Source organism: Carassius auratus, chromosome 22 (assembly GCF_003368295.1).
Source record: "Carassius auratus strain Wakin chromosome 22, ASM336829v1, whole genome shotgun sequence".
Classification (NCBI taxonomy): Eukaryota; Metazoa; Chordata; class Actinopteri; order Cypriniformes; family Cyprinidae; genus Carassius; species Carassius auratus.
Genome location: NC_039264.1, coordinates 17149434 through 17165003, shown reverse-complemented (window position 1 = coordinate 17165003; position 15570 = coordinate 17149434). Strand labels below are relative to the sequence as shown.

At 37.3% G+C, this 15570-nt stretch overlaps 1 protein-coding gene across 3 annotated transcripts; it reads left to right on the top strand.

Moving 5' to 3' along the window:
* The first annotated feature begins 1400 nt into the window (after window positions 1–1400).
* Window positions 1401–14459, top strand: LOC113039837 (involucrin-like). Of its 3 annotated transcripts, none has more exons than XM_026197948.1 (6): window positions 1401–1982; window positions 5742–5794; window positions 7334–7528; window positions 9954–10116; window positions 10277–10375; window positions 13273–14459. In XM_026197948.1, coding segments are annotated over exons 1-6 (885 nt in total). In that variant the 5' UTR covers window positions 1401–1609; the 3' UTR covers window positions 13275–14459. The 3 variants fall into 3 exon arrangements, with proteins under 3 accessions (XP_026053733.1, XP_026053732.1, XP_026053734.1); XM_026197947.1 differs by having other exon boundaries at window positions 10277–10381; XM_026197949.1 differs by lacking the exon at window positions 10277–10375.
* Window positions 14460–15570: the final 1111 nt, after the last annotated feature.

Sequence of the window (15570 nt, the reverse complement as noted above, 5' to 3'; positions counted from 1 at the left end):
TTGATGTAAAAGCATGTCCCACCGCCGCGCGATTTCCGAGTAGACTCTGATTCGCGATCCGCTCTGAACAGCTGAAAGCCCGGCAGATGGAGCGCGCTGTCCGGTATGGCGTCATTCAGCCAGGTTTCCGTGCAACACAGAGCAGCAGAGTGAGAGAAATCCTTATTTGTCCGAGAGAGCAAAAGGAGTTTGTCTGTTTTGTTGGGTAGAGAGCGGAGATTTGCCAGATGGATGCTAGGCAACGGCGTTCGAAATCCGCGCTTCCTGAGTCTGACGAGCGCTCCCGCTCGCTTTCCCCGTTTGCTCGTCCTGAAGCGCTTGATCAGCGCCGCCGCTCCTCCGATAACAACGTTCAGTAAAACGTCTGAATAATTTAAATCTGGTAAAAGATCTTGTGGTGTGTTCTGCCGAATGTTCAGCAGTTCATCCCTGGTGAAACTGATGGTTTGTTAAACAAAAAACAGGAAAAACGAACAAAAACAGTACAAACACTGGAACCAAGCACTGAAGCAGCCATGCGCGGCGCCATCGAGTACCGAGTTTCTCATGCTGCATGCTCACTTTCATAATAAACATTGATTAAATAAATAAGAAAACTACATTAGCCTATAATATTTAAACATATATGAAACCAAATGTGTTTTCTTTAATGGCTACAACACATAGCCTAAACAGTACAGAGATTTTTTTTTAATTTTTTTTAATTTTTTATTTTTTTTATTAAACATCAAAGTACAAGTGAAATTTTTGTGTATAAAACAGTAACAATCACGCCAGGGGTGAAGACTAGTAGAGAAATTTCATGTCGTCAGTCACAACATAATGACATCACATATTTTCCAACCCAGCCCTCAGCCCCCCCCGCATGAAACAGCTTCCAGCGCGCCTGTATCTGCCTATGGAATATTGCACGCGCACAGATTAATATCCCGCGCGTGAGCTCATTCTAGGGTCGTTGTCATGACAACGAGTCTCGCGAGCAGCTGATTACTGTTTAATCAGCGTCTCTTCCGTCATGTCTACTGCAGGATGGATATAAAAGAACATAGCCTATCTTATCATTATCATGAGTTTTTATTTAGGCTTAATTTCAATAATTGACATGCTGCAACTTTGTGTGATTTTCAATGAAATATCTGACTGATAAAATCGATTGTTTTTCTCCTCTAATCCGCACACATGAAGACTGTTGATGCTTATCAAATAACGTTACAAGTCTATACTTTTTAAGACCTTTTTTAATTTACTTGTGTATATCGGCTTTAAAATATAAAATAAAAAAACAGTGAACAAAGTAAGTAATATCCTCGTATTATGTCCTTCTCTCTCCAGTCCAGCGGGTGGCGATAAACACTTACATGTGTTTGGCAAACACCATTAAACCTCAGAGGAAGAAGAGTAGTTTCACCGTGCTCTGTTTTGTTTGTCACGCTGTTTCTATACAGTGTGTTTACAAATGCGGTTCTGTAAATGGAGAAATGCAGTTTTTGAATCAGGTCAGCAGTAAATACCTGTAATATTCTCATCATCACAGTCGTGAATAAGTTTTAAATCAAGCAGTAATATCTGAAGGAGTATATAATCTGAACTGAGATCTGCTGCTGTGAAGATGGAGTTTGTGAAAGAGGAGAGAGAAGAGAACACGAGTGAACCAGAAACCAGAATAAAACAAGAGGAACCAGAAACATGGAAAATGGAACACGAAGAACCAGAAACATGGAAAATAGAACACGAAGAACCAGAAACATGGAAAATAGAACACGAGGAACCAGAAACATGGAAAATAGAACACGAGGAACCAGAAACATGCAAAATAGAACACCAGGAACAAGAAACATGGAAAATAGAACACGAGGAACAAGAAACATGGAAAATAGAACACGAGGAACAAGAAACATGGAAAATAGAACACGAGGAACAAGAAACCCAGAGAATAGCACACGAGGAATCAGAAACCTGCAGAATAAAACTGGATCAAGGAGGTTAGTGTTTATTCTTCATACATCTTTAATGACTGTTTGCCCATAAGATTAAATGAACAAAGAAAAGCTTAAAAATCAAACTTGTTAACAATGCAGATACATTTTCACAGGCTTATTTGTTCATATCAACCAATGGTGCCAATAATTGTGATAAATAAAGACTGGAAACACGAGGTTAATCTGAAGTTAATCCTGAAGTAATTCTAGTCTTTCTCCAAGGAAATAAGTTTATTAATTTCTAGACTAGACTAAGACCGTTTCTCAAACAGAAGGCTGCATCCTCCGGAGATTGCATTTCAGACTGCATTCATCATCAAGTCATCATGGTTTATTTCAGTTAACTGAGCATTGCATTCATGAGTCTTAAGCATTACAACAATCAATGCATAACTGAGAATAATGTTCAAATTTATAACTGTTAATATTCTAAAATATGGATGCAGGCTTCCGTTTGAGAAACACCCATCTGAAATAGAGTCTGGGAACATGACGTCAGCAACGCAATGAATTCTGGGACTTTGGGACACGGACGCTGCTGTATGTATTGTATTGTATTGATAATAGACTGCTTTGTTTGCTCTCTACAGCTAAAAAATAAGTTACAATGGTAAAACCTTGTTGTGTAATTAATTGCCATACTCGTACTCATAATTTGAATGGAGTGCGATTTTTCAGCTTTCCCGCTGTAAAACCGCACCTTGATCTCAGGTCTCCGAGTTAACAAAGCGGCGTCACATGGCTTGGTTAGCAGCAGTAAGAAGGAAAAGAAGGATTGTCCCTTTGGTCTGATATATACACACGTATGTATGTGCATTTTTATATATATATATATATATATATATATATATATATATATATATATATATATATACAGAAATGTACGTTATATAAACAACTTTTTTTTGGATGTAATTAATCGATTTGACAGACTTAACGTTACATTAAATGTTACCTATGCATGAACCAGATCTCCTGCATTATCAGTGTTATGCATATTGCATACCACCTGTTACAGTAATAAACGGCAAAATTGATCAATTCTGTATCTCTTTATTTGTGCATCATAACACACTGAGGTTAATTTGTACAGTTTATAATAACGCATATTAAAAAGTAAAGGGGCAGTGTAACACATAAAAGGTAATTAGGTAAACAAGTATCAATACCACAGGTAGAGCAGTGAAAATTGTAAAAAAAGGAAGATTATATAATTTATACGTTAAGTGCACTTCACGAATCCTTGAAGTATAGTACAGTAACCTTCAAGTATCAAGAACATAGATAATGTAATAAAAAAAAAAGGTACATAGAAAGACAATTGTTAAAATTGAGTAAATCAAAGACCTTTGTGCAGACAACAGTTTTCCGCTCGTTGACGTGGAAAATTTGTAGGTTCTGCACCCATCCATTTGTAAATTGCAGGTGAGACTCGAGAGATTTATCATTTTTAAACTGATCAGAGGTATACTCTCTGACACTACAGCTCTTTAAGATCATCCGACCACTCTTTGTGTTTGTGCAGATTGAGTTCGTTGATTGTCTTGATTTTTTTCTAAATACCGCATCTTTGCTTCCTTGTTGAGTTTTTCTTTATATGTAATCTTACACTTGATCATGTCACTTTCACTTTTATTGATGAGCGTGTACCCAAACATGGCCGTGACTACCCAGAATGCAGTGCGCAGTGACGTAGTTTCCCAAGCTCTATAGGGCTGCACGAAACGCCCAAAATTTACATCACAATATGTGTGTTTATTCGGCCCACACAATATAAACACAAATAAAACAAATCCTCAGAAAAACTGCCAAGAACGCCTCAACAGATCATAATCTTTGCAAATTCTGCCACAAACAACTGAATGGTCAACTTTTATTTGTTTTTGCCCTTCTTACGAAAAAGAGGAAAAAAGGAAAATTGAAATGACTGTCAAATAAACGTAAGATTCTCAGTCTGATCTTATTAATCTGAATATATTTAACTTTAAACTATAATATAGGCTCATTATTTTAATAGATTGATTTGAGCCAGGATAAAGAATATGAAAAGTGTTTGGAGATGTGGCAGAAAACCGTGAGGAACAAAAGCATGTTGCTGTAGACAGGGCTGTCACTGGTGGGGGGAAAGGTGGTGATGATTAAAGGGGGGCTGAGGCCAGCCTAAAAAGATGCTCAGGGCAGTTGTTGGGCTGCACATTTTCATGAAAACGTATTATTTGCAGATGTTTTTAAGCCTTGCCAACTTAAACATTCAAACGAATTTAAAGCACTCAACTGAGTACTTGTGTTAAGTGTAACGGAGGCCAGCGAGTAGTGCTGTGCAGGTAAACCTCACTCCCCGATCTCAAGAGACGCACTAGCGACAGACGCTAGTGGCTGTAGCCATTTAGCCTCTTTGTTAGTGCGTCCGCCTCCCATGCCGGAAGACCCGGGATCGAGCCCCACTCGGCGCGAGTGCGAGGAGCGTCAGAGAGGACCCGGGTGAGAGGGGTTACATAAGGTCCAGACACTCGGCCCAAGGAAGGTATCCAGTGCTGGATGAAGGTTTCCTGCATGTTCGGTCTTTCAGCACGTAGAGTTATTCAGTTTAGGTTAAACTCAAATCTGACTCCATTTTAGTGTGACACACCACACTACGGGTTTTCTGGCTACAGAAATCGCCCTGATCCTTTTGCTGCAATCCTCTAAATACCTCAGAGCAAGACAAACATCCCCCGAGATGAAGACAGAAACTGACCATTGGAATTTGATTAGGTCAGGTCCCAGACCAGGGTAGTTTACACCTCAATGGGAAAAGGACACTTCCATTACAGTAAACTATTGGCAATTCTGTAGTAGTGGAGGGAGTGTGATGGTGAGGTGTGAACTGCTAGGTGTGGTGCGTCTCCGATGGCACTGTTACTTATGATGGAGGGTATTCAAGAGAGTGTGCAAATGTTAATTATCAGGAAAGTCCTTTGTTTTATTAGGAAGTCGTCCCTCAGTCCAGACGGTCCCGCTCCAGTCTTACACTTGTGCACCACGTCTCACGGACATCAACACAAGTTTTCCTAAAGTGTTTGGTTTGATTAGTTCCCATGTGTGTCTAGTTTTCCCTCCACATGTTTTGCATGTCCCTGTTAATTTAGTTATTCCATGCACCTGTGTTTCTCCAATTATCCTGTGTTTAAAAGCCTTGTCATTTTAGTTCAGTTCATATGTGTGTCTTCCTCAGTGTTCAACGTTGGATATACCCTGTGTTGGATTGATAAAGTCTTATTTTGCTTATCCCCGCTCCTTGTTCCTTCCGGGTAGCGTAACGTAACAGTAATAGATAATTTTCATCATTGTTAGAATAAACAACAAAAAATGTTTTTTAAAAATGGTATATAAATAACAGGAACAATGTATTCAATGGAGAATATATATATATATATATATATATATATATATATATATATATATATATATATATATATATATATATATATATATATATATACACAGCCAAGTATGGTGACCCATACACAAACCCGGAGCAGACACACAGCCATGAACACACACACAAACCGTGAACACACATCCGGAGCAGTGGAAAGCCATTTATGCTGCGGCGCCCGGGGAGCAGTTGGGGGTTCAGTGCCTCGCTCAAAGTTGTGGTATTGACAGCCCAAGACTTGAACTCACAACCTTAGGGTTAGGAGTCAAACTCTCTAACCGTTAGGCCACGACTTTCCCACCATAGTAAATTGTGTTTTTGTTTTTCTGATTCCTACATAACAGGTGCAAAGCCAGGAACAGAACAAACAAACAAGGCTAGAGGACCGAAAACAAAGGTGATTATTAACCAAAGTAATCTGATGTTGAATTTAATCCACTTAAACATAATCATACATCATATCATATTTACCAAACACAATGCATCAATGTTTTTTTTGTAAGGTCACATGTATCCATAGGGATCTGACTGTGTTTCTGCAACTCTACTTTTATGCATTTAAGGATATCTAAATCTGCAGTGGACTTCCGTTGGTCATTTATTATTAAAGGGATAGTTTGAGATAAGATCTCAAATGAAGATATTTTAGATTAAATCCAATAGTATCTGATCCTCACATAAAAAGGAAAGTCATTGCACCTTTTGACATTGAGAAAGGTGGTTAAAACTAGGGATGCACCGAATCCAGGATTTTTTTTTCACCGAACCGAACCCTAGGCTTGCTCTACGCTGGTCGACGTCACGCGGCCGTTGATTACATGAAGGTGTTTATATGAGGAGGAACACAGCCCGACAGTTCGCTCTAAACTAAACTGTTCAGGAAACTTGAGCGGCTGGGACGATTTATACCGATCCTCTTCAGTGGTGGAAGACAACCCAGCAGCGATTTCCACTGCTGGCAAAAATCTACCTTTTTGCCCAGTGAAAGACTTTTCAGTACTGCTGGGGACATTTGTTCCCACACTCGCAACCGGCTGTCACCTGTTAATGCAGAGCATCTTTTTTTTATTTTTTTAATTAAACTCATTTCATGTGAAAGATTAGAGGTTTTACGTTAATGTAATTATGATGCAGGAGATGTATGTGATCTTCCGTAATATTTTTCGTAATATTTGGCTACTGTTCTAATCGTAGCCTATCCTACTGTTACTAAAAGTAAATAGCCTACTATCCATGTTTATTAAGTTAATGTTCAATTACATTAATTTCAGTTAAGTCACCAAACATATTCTGATTTTTTAAAAGAAAATAAAAACAATTTTCTTTGCTTTGCTGTAGTTTTGTTGAAAGGTTTTCGTTGTTTACTTGGGTAAGCATAAGCTTGGTAATTGTGAAAAAAGTTTTTCTCACTTGTCATCCTGGCATAATGGTGCCTATTCTTTTTTTTTTTTTTTTTACAGTTAAAATAAAATAAAATGAAAAATACATTGCTGTGGACGTTGTTTACTTCATTAGTGTGTTTTACTGTGTTAATGGAATAAGGATGCGAGTAGGATTTGGTTTCGGACTCGGCCGAATCTTAAACAGTGGATTCGGTATTCGGCCGAACCCCAAAAATCTGGATTCGGTGCATCCCTAGTTAAAACATGGTTAAAACAGTCAAAGTGGACATCAAAAGGTGCAATGACGTTGCTACCCTCGGACTTCATCCAAAATATCTCAATTTGTTTTCTGAAGATGAATTAAGGTCTTATGGGTTTGGAACGACATGAGGGAGAGTAATTAATGACAGAGGTTTTGAAAGTTAGGTCACTGTGGTGACAGAGTTTTCGAAGACTACATGGTGAGAGTGAAAAAATATTTCTTACCCCCTCATAACATAGCATGCAGTGCTCTAATTATCATTTAATGTTTTTTGTTGTTGTTTTCTTTACAGATGCCTACTCTAAAGGATTGCTACTCATGCAGGAGAAAAATCGGAGTAGCCAGCAAAACCTGTTCACACTGTAGGGCCAAACAACCATATAAGCAAATGCTTGAGAAAAGAAAGAAACGGCTTACCCAGGAATGGAAAGACAGACAAAAAAAAAACAGCAGTGTGAACAAAGTTTACGATGCAACAAATCTATTAGTAGGTTTATCTTTCAAATGTTATTCATAAAATAGTAGGTAAATAATCCCTGGTCTTTAATGTTTTACACGTTCATTTCTATATTTACACACAGACGTTTCAGCAAATATTTTTCTGTGTGCACCCAGATTAAAATGTAACACTGTGTCTACACCAGACGCAACTTGTATTGTGTCGCATCGTGTCACGCTGCAACAGCTAAAAGCTGTCTACACTGAACGTTACAATCTGATCGCTGAAAAACACTTGGACTACGTCAGAAATAAGGAGTGGTCACACTAGACTTTGAACGTGCACATTTTTTTGGGATGCCTCTGCCAATATGAGCAGGAGCAGGATACAACATCAGGCACCAAGGTTTCCCCTCAGTTACCACAACATGGATTCTGATGTCCTTGTACTGTGTCTTTTGTGACAGAGAGAGAGAGAACAGTAGAAGACGCTTTCAACGCCATCACAAAATACACAGTACAAGAACTTCGCAAAAAAACAAAAACAAAATACGTCCACATTCAAATATACAATCTGCTCCTGTTTTCCTTTGACACCGCAAACCATGCAGATATTTTTATTTGATTTTTATAATCTTTTAAAGATGATAATCTGTGCTACAGTTAAAATTAACGCTTCCTCCACTTTTTTATTTCTGTACAGAGAGGTCACGTATAGGGATCATGATTTTTCATGGCCGATTCCGATACTGATGTTTTTTCATTTTTTTTCATTAAGCAACAAACAAGAAAGAAACAAATTATACATAAACAAGATGTCTATTTGGTATTTAATAGGCCAAACTGGCTTTTGGCTATTGAAAACAATAACCGTAACCATCTAAAATTAACGGCAGTAACTGCACCGTTAGCTTTTGTTTTTGATTTGGGTTGAAACTACATAGAAATGGCCTTAAATGAAAAGATTAACTATAACCATGTGAAATTAAAGGCAATAACTGCATAGTTCTACAGTCCAAAAAAACACAATAAACACACATTCAGTAAGATGTTTCTTAATCAACATTCAGTATTTGTTTTAGTTTTTAAATTTGGTTTAAGAAAAAAAAGGTATTTACCATTGAGACTAAATAAAAGTATGCTATATAAATACATTACTCCAAAATGTTAAAATCCAATAATGTAAAAAAAAAAAAAAAAAAGAGATGCAAAGTGTTTAATTCATCCAATTAAAAAAATAGGGTAATGATTCACATCTTTATCTTTTTACTTGAGCCAATTTAATAACTATTGGCTCAAGTAAAAAAAAAAAAAATTCCTGACTATAAGTCACACTTTTTTTCATAGTTTGGCTGGTCCTGCGACTTCTAGTCAGGTGCGACTTATCAAAATTAATTTGACATGAACCAAGAAAAAACATTACTGTCTACAGCCGCGAGAGGGTGCTCTATGCTGCTCAATTTTCCTGTAGCCTACACTGAAGACATTTATTCTTGGTTTTTGGTTCTAAATAAATGCGACTTATAGTCCAGTGTGACTTACATAAGCTTTTTTCCTTGTCATGACGTAGTTTTGGACTGATGCGACCTATACCTAGGTGCGACTTATAATCCGAAAAAATACGGTATATAGATGTGAATCATTACCCTAAATATATTTCATTGGTTGAATTAAGCACTTTTTTTTCAGTGTGCTACACCAGGTGATTTTTTAAATCAAATTAAGTCTATGTAATTTTAAGGTAAAATAAAAATAATCATCCTAATGCAAAACTGACGTTTACTTCTGGCTTCTCAAACGTGCGAGACAGGTACAGTACACGCTCGCGCAGCTTCATTGAGCATCAAAGGGGCTCTTATTTCTGAGCCAGTACACAAACCGCTGATCGCTTCCTGCTATCTGTGCCTCAGACGTGTAGCCAGAGACAATTGTCCTGCGCACATTTTGAAATACTTCCACACAAATGACATGATATTGAATGATTACAATGTAGTCTGTGCACGCGGGCGCACTTCCGGAAAAAACGCCCGAGAAAAGACCAAAAACCGGCCGATTGCCGATCGCGTATTCGAAGCAAAAACCGTCTGGTTCTGATCTATGGCCGGTCAACCAGTGCATCCCTAGTCATGTCGTGACGTATTGATCTTCTACTGGTCTCAGGTCTTCACGTGATGCGAATCTGTAGGTCAGAGTTCAACAAACTTGAACTTTGGAGCACAGCCTATAGAACGGGGAATTGTTTACTGCCAAGACCCATCCATTGTAGACAGTATAACTGATTATAATGGGTTCTGGGGATCTTTTGACATGTCGCCTGGCGCCGCTCCCGTCCGGTGTAGACACGGTGTAACATCTGAAAGTGTATTAAAAAATAATTTGGATAGACCAGGGGTGTCTGTGTACCGTGTTTATGTACAAACTTGTAGTTAATTATCCGGTTTCAGTCTTATGATTTTGTCTCAATTTCATTCCAGCTCCACAAGTGGGAACTTTTAGAGAGGTTCCCAGTCCTCCTCCTTGCCAGGAGAACCTCAAATGGTTTTTCTGCTGAATGCTTCTGTCCATGGAAGACGGAGACAGAAGATACTCAGGACACTTTTCTTACAATAAAGCGATCGTATGAAAGTCTTCTCAATGGTAATAAACATGTGCAATGCATGCTACATTTTCACATATTGCATACAATGCATTACAAACCATAGGTGGACTTAAAAATAAATCATAATAAAACTTTATTTTATTAATTAAACACAATTATATTTTTATATTCTTGTTAAATTGAGTTTTTCCCCAAAAGAGTCTAACACAGATAAAGACGTGAGGATGGAAGAGAGTTCAGACTCACACAGCACAGAGACACAGACTCCACCAGCAGACTCCACACATCAGCTCACCTGTAATGGTACAATCTCTTATTCAGAAGTACAAAATACGCAGAGCAGGTGGTGCGAGAACCGCTGCTGTACATGATGGTGTATAGTTGGTCACTCAATTTCACATTGTGTGTGTCTTTGTGCAGCTTAAGGCTGGAACACACTACACGGCGATTCAGAAGTTGATGCTAGTTGTCAAAAGTCAGAGCTAGCCTACACAATCTGTGCAGTAGCATTTCACAGTAAATCATGTAGAGTATGATGGGCACAGACTCATAGCTTCAGGCTATGATTCCATCTAGAGATCGACCGATATGGTTTTTTTTATAGCCAATGCCGATGTTTTGAGGTCAGGGTCAGCCGATGGCCGATATGTGCTGCCGATTTTTAGGGCCGATATCTTGAAGTTTTCCCCTTCATTTGCATGGTAAAATATCACAATAATAATAAGTGGACACACAACATTTCTAAACTTATCATCATTTATTGAGCACTGACCATCTCTCAAATCTTAATTTTGTGCACTGCACGGTATTAAAATAAAAAATGTATCCAAAGTTAACCAAACAAATCAATAAACTGACCAAGTATTAAATATATAAAACAGGTAATATATATATATATATAGTCAATCATTTACATAAAAGTTTTAGAGCATTTATCAAGTAGAATCTTTCAAGTTTGTTGGAACATAAATGTAAACTTAAAAATACAATTTTAGAAATAAAAATCAATTAAACTGAAAAATATAAAAAATTAAATATATAAAAAATAAATAATAGTAGTGCTGCAAACACACTAGCAACCAGCAACATTTGATATGAATGACACAGAACATCTAAAGTGCATTCTAATGTCGAACTTACATCGCAGTCTGTTCATTATTAAAATAAAGTACAATCAACCGAACATATAAAAGGTTACACTGGTCAGTCTAAATAGACCGTGTACGGACCACTCACCTGTTATGCACGTTTTCTTTTACTGTCTGTGGTTTTTGCTCATGTGAAGAGGGTGATGTTTTCCGTCTAGTTTACATTTAAAAAATTTAAAAATATTATAGTTTAACATTCAGATACATTACGAATATGGAAACATTTGTATATGTGCAGAACTAGACGTGAGCAATAACCTCCAAATACATCTAGTCAAACCCGCGCTCACTCGTCCTCGTATGGATCGGCTCATTTTTCGGATCAGCGAAAAAAAAAAAGGCTAAGACAAATAAACATACGTTTTGTCTTTTTTTTTTTTTATTATCATTAAATTATTAAATTAAAATATATGAAATCACCTTAAAGTGCACATGGCATAATATCTTATTTTTAACATAATATCCGGACTTCTCATCTTCCAGTCTGCTGTGATGAAGTGAGCAGTTATCATCACAGAGCTCTCCGTCCCCCTGGACGTGCACCCTTGTCGTGAGCGCAACAGAGGATGCTCGGGATAGTTCATCCACAACTTTTTTCTTCTCCTGTTCATAAAGATCTGGCACAATCTCTTCACTCTAATCTCTTTCCTTCATCATTATATCTGACAGGGAAGCCAAAATGCGTGGGGCGTTCAAGCTCCTCCGCTCGGCATTATCACTGAGTGTGGACTGAACATGCGCAACTTTTTTTTCTTTTTCATAAATCAATCCGCGGGGCACGCGTGGGCCGAACCGAAGATATTGATGCGAACGGATCACAGATCAATGATAATTCGTTGCACCACTACTATAGTGTCATTTGAAAACATTGCAGTTGCGTTTTAAAATACAACAACGAGCACCACGAAACCATTTAAAGAGGCACATTCAGCGGTCTCCTTGACGAGAAACAGTCAACAAAGTAAAATGATCTCCAACGTATGGTGTTCTCTCTTCATTTCATCAAATGATCATAATCACATCTATTCATTTTACATTCCTGCTACTAGCATTTTATACAGACTAAAACCCCTTTAACTCGGGTGAGAAAGCGTTTTTTCCAAGTGGCGTTTGCACATAATAATAATACCGCTGCAGACACATATTGCAGCATTAAGGTTATTAATTGATCGTTAATTTAAACGACGATCGATCATGGAAATTGTCGAATATTGCCATCCCTAAATACAAATGAGTTGGATGGAAAACTGGTTATTGTCTGTATCAAACCATGCTTCTGATCAAATGTGATTCACCGTTCTGGGCAGCTCCAGGACGGCTGTCTCTCAGAGCACGCTGCTGTCTGTGAGCGGGGCTGGATTAACGGAGCCCTCAATCACGCTGCAGTGTTTGTAAGAGCTGACAACTTCTCCACCCTATTTACAGAGTGAAATTCTCTGACTACCTTTATCTCCCAAGGACTGCTGTTGAATCTTCCAAAAGTTTTAGCTTTGGGACCTTTACATGCGCAGCAGCACTTTCGACCGCACCAATAACACAGGGCTGCCCGCGGATGTGCCTGACTTTAAATCGGCGCTACTAAACACGGATATCGGCCGATGCCGATATATTAAAAAATGACAAATATCGGCCCGATATATCGGCCGAGCGATATATCGGTCGACCTCTAATTCCATCCAAATAGAGGATATGAAACATGTTTATTAGGTCTTATGTTTTAAGACCATTTTTATAACACTTTCACCCAGTTTCACAGCCAAGTCTTGTCCCAGACTAAAATGCACGTTTCTCAACTGAAATAAACTAATTACAATATGTCAGTGGTTTCTAAGACATTGAACTAAAGCCTAATCCAGTCTTAGTTTAAGCCCTGTCTGTGAAACTGGGCCGTATTGTTTTCATTGGTCATGTGTCTTGTACAATATCTGGCTAATGATATAGATATGCAGTTTTCTGATCAATTCCACACTGGACCAATTTCTATAGGGAACAGAGATTGTGAAGCAAATAAAATAAGTATTGATTTTGGTGATCTCTTCATTAAAGGACTGCAAGTGGAAGAAAACCGCAAAGTCAAAAAACAAGCAAAAGTGGAGAAGCGTCGCCGAACAAAAGAAGTGTTTTGGCAAAATTAAATCAACTCTCATCAGCACAAGAGACAGACTCACTCTCAGGTAATAATTAAAAGGAAAGCTTTTATTCTTTACAAAGAAGGTCAGACAGTCATACAGCAACACCGAGTGAAACCGACCCAGGAAGAGGGCAATTTTTCCACCACAGAAGAAACCTGGAGTACGAGCTGAATATGAGTTTCACATTGAGAACTGTAATAAAGCTGATGCGAAAACTGGAAACTTTGAATAAGAGAATAATGAGATGGCTGAATATAATAGGATTAATCTTGAGCTGCAGACATTGACAGATTACTTCACTAAAGCTCCAGCTCTAAAATGATAGGAGTTTCAGATGTATGTTTTCCTCATGTCTGTAAGTGTTCGTTCATCTTTGAGGTTTAAGTTGCTATGTGCTTTATTTAGATGGTGGAGAGGCATCTTCCAATAAACTAGTGAGATGGATCCTCTACCTAGCTGTGCTAATTTGACTGTATCTGCATACAAGTGTGATATCTGTGGACTGTGGTTTAGTTGTTGCCTTTAATTTCAAATGGTTACACTTTATCTTTTCATTTAAGGCCAGTTCCATGTAGTTTCAACCCAATTAAAAAACAAAAGCTAAAGGCTGATATCTGTACCATCTGTGTTTGTACTGAATGTTGGCTTCTTACTGTGCAGTTACTGCTGTTAATTTCAGATGGTTATGGTTATTGTTTGCAACAGCCAAAAGCCAGTTTGGCCTATTAAATATTAAATAAACATCTTGTTTATGCACACTTTCCTTTTTTCTTGTTTGTTGCTTAAAAGAAATAATACTCAAAACACCTGTACAACTTCAGACTTAAATGTAACTGGAATTTCATTTGAAATCTCGCTTTTTATTTTTATCTTTTTTCAACCACTGTTAGTTTCAAGTATTTACTTTTTTTTTTAAAGCATTTTTTGAGCATTATATTTGTGTTGTTTTGAACAATGAAAAATAAAATTAAATAAAAAAATTAAATTGATTCTGAAAAACTAAAAATCACTGAAAAATGTTGTTCTGATTGTAATGTGAATAATTAAATGCTCTGCTGAATGCATATTTTCAAACATTTAAATTTTATAATGTACAAAATATATGGATTATGTTTTGAAACCGATATCATAATCCCATGTTATAATAAAAAAATGCACACATAGCTGAAATCCTTGTATCTTCCTGCACAGTATCAAGATAGTATTGATATCCCAGAAATGAACAATGTGACTAACTCTTCCTGCAATATCTGAAATCTACACCAAAACAATCTGCGTCTCTCTTTCCTCTCTGAATGAGTTTGACAATCATCCGTCTCCTGTCAATTACAGTCTGAGTGTCTGCTGGGGATTGCAGGTATTCCACATTATTATTTATGCTAGAAATGTTTTGGAATGGGATATGATTTGTACATATAAATATCCTGTCTACATGTCTATATAATACAGTATGTTAGGCCATATTTTGAATACCTCAAACTTAATTGAGGTAATTTGTTGTGTAATTTAGTACTGACTGTGTACTTGTCTTTTATTTATTTTTTATTTTTTTGTATATTCAGTTCAGTTTGAAATCAAGCATCCTTGTGCTGTAAGTTACTGTTTTATCAACACAAATACACAGAATGAGCAAACATTTAACATTGAGATTTTTGTGATGGTAATTGGGGGCATAGTGTTTATATATATATGTAAATAAAAGCCTATGTAAAATCTATTCATCATATAAAGTGAATGTGTCTTTTTAGAAGAAACCAATTTTAAAGTTTGAAATAATGAGTGCCTTGAAAAAATGGATGGACAAAAACAATATCCACAGGTATATGGCAGTATTATGTGGTAGTTTGGCCAATGGTATTGAAAATGATTGTACATCATGAAATCAAAAACAACCGTTCTTGATTTTTAGTGCACAGAAAACGTACTGTTATTTAATCTCAAACTAAATTTGCACCGCTAAAAGCAGAAATCACACATTTTAATGCTGACAGCCAAGTTACTGGCTTGTCATGTGATAGGAAAAAGTTTGCAAACTAGTTTTCCAATAAACCACTTAGAAACTCTCCTCTTATTTTATTTTTTTATATACGTTATGAACAGAACTGTGCTATTTCAAACATACTGAAATACTTCGGACATAGAGCGAAGACGTTTCTGATATTAGTGAGCGAGGAGTGGAGCAGGGATGGGAATTGGTCAACCCAGAGCGGAG

Excerpts from the sequence above, each read along its gene's own strand:
- LOC113039837 (XM_026197947.1), top strand. The coding sequence starts at position 1,610 with ATGGAGTTTGTGAAAGAGGAGAGAGAAGAGAACACGAGTGAACCAGAA. Across the intron at positions 10,117-10,276 it reads GTATGAAAGTCTTCTCAATG|AGTCTAACACAGATAAAGAC; the intron begins GTAATAAACATG and ends TTTCCCCAAAAG. Across the intron at positions 10,382-13,272 it reads ACATCAGCTCACCTGTAATG|GACTGCAAGTGGAAGAAAAC; the intron begins GTACAATCTCTT and ends TCTTCATTAAAG.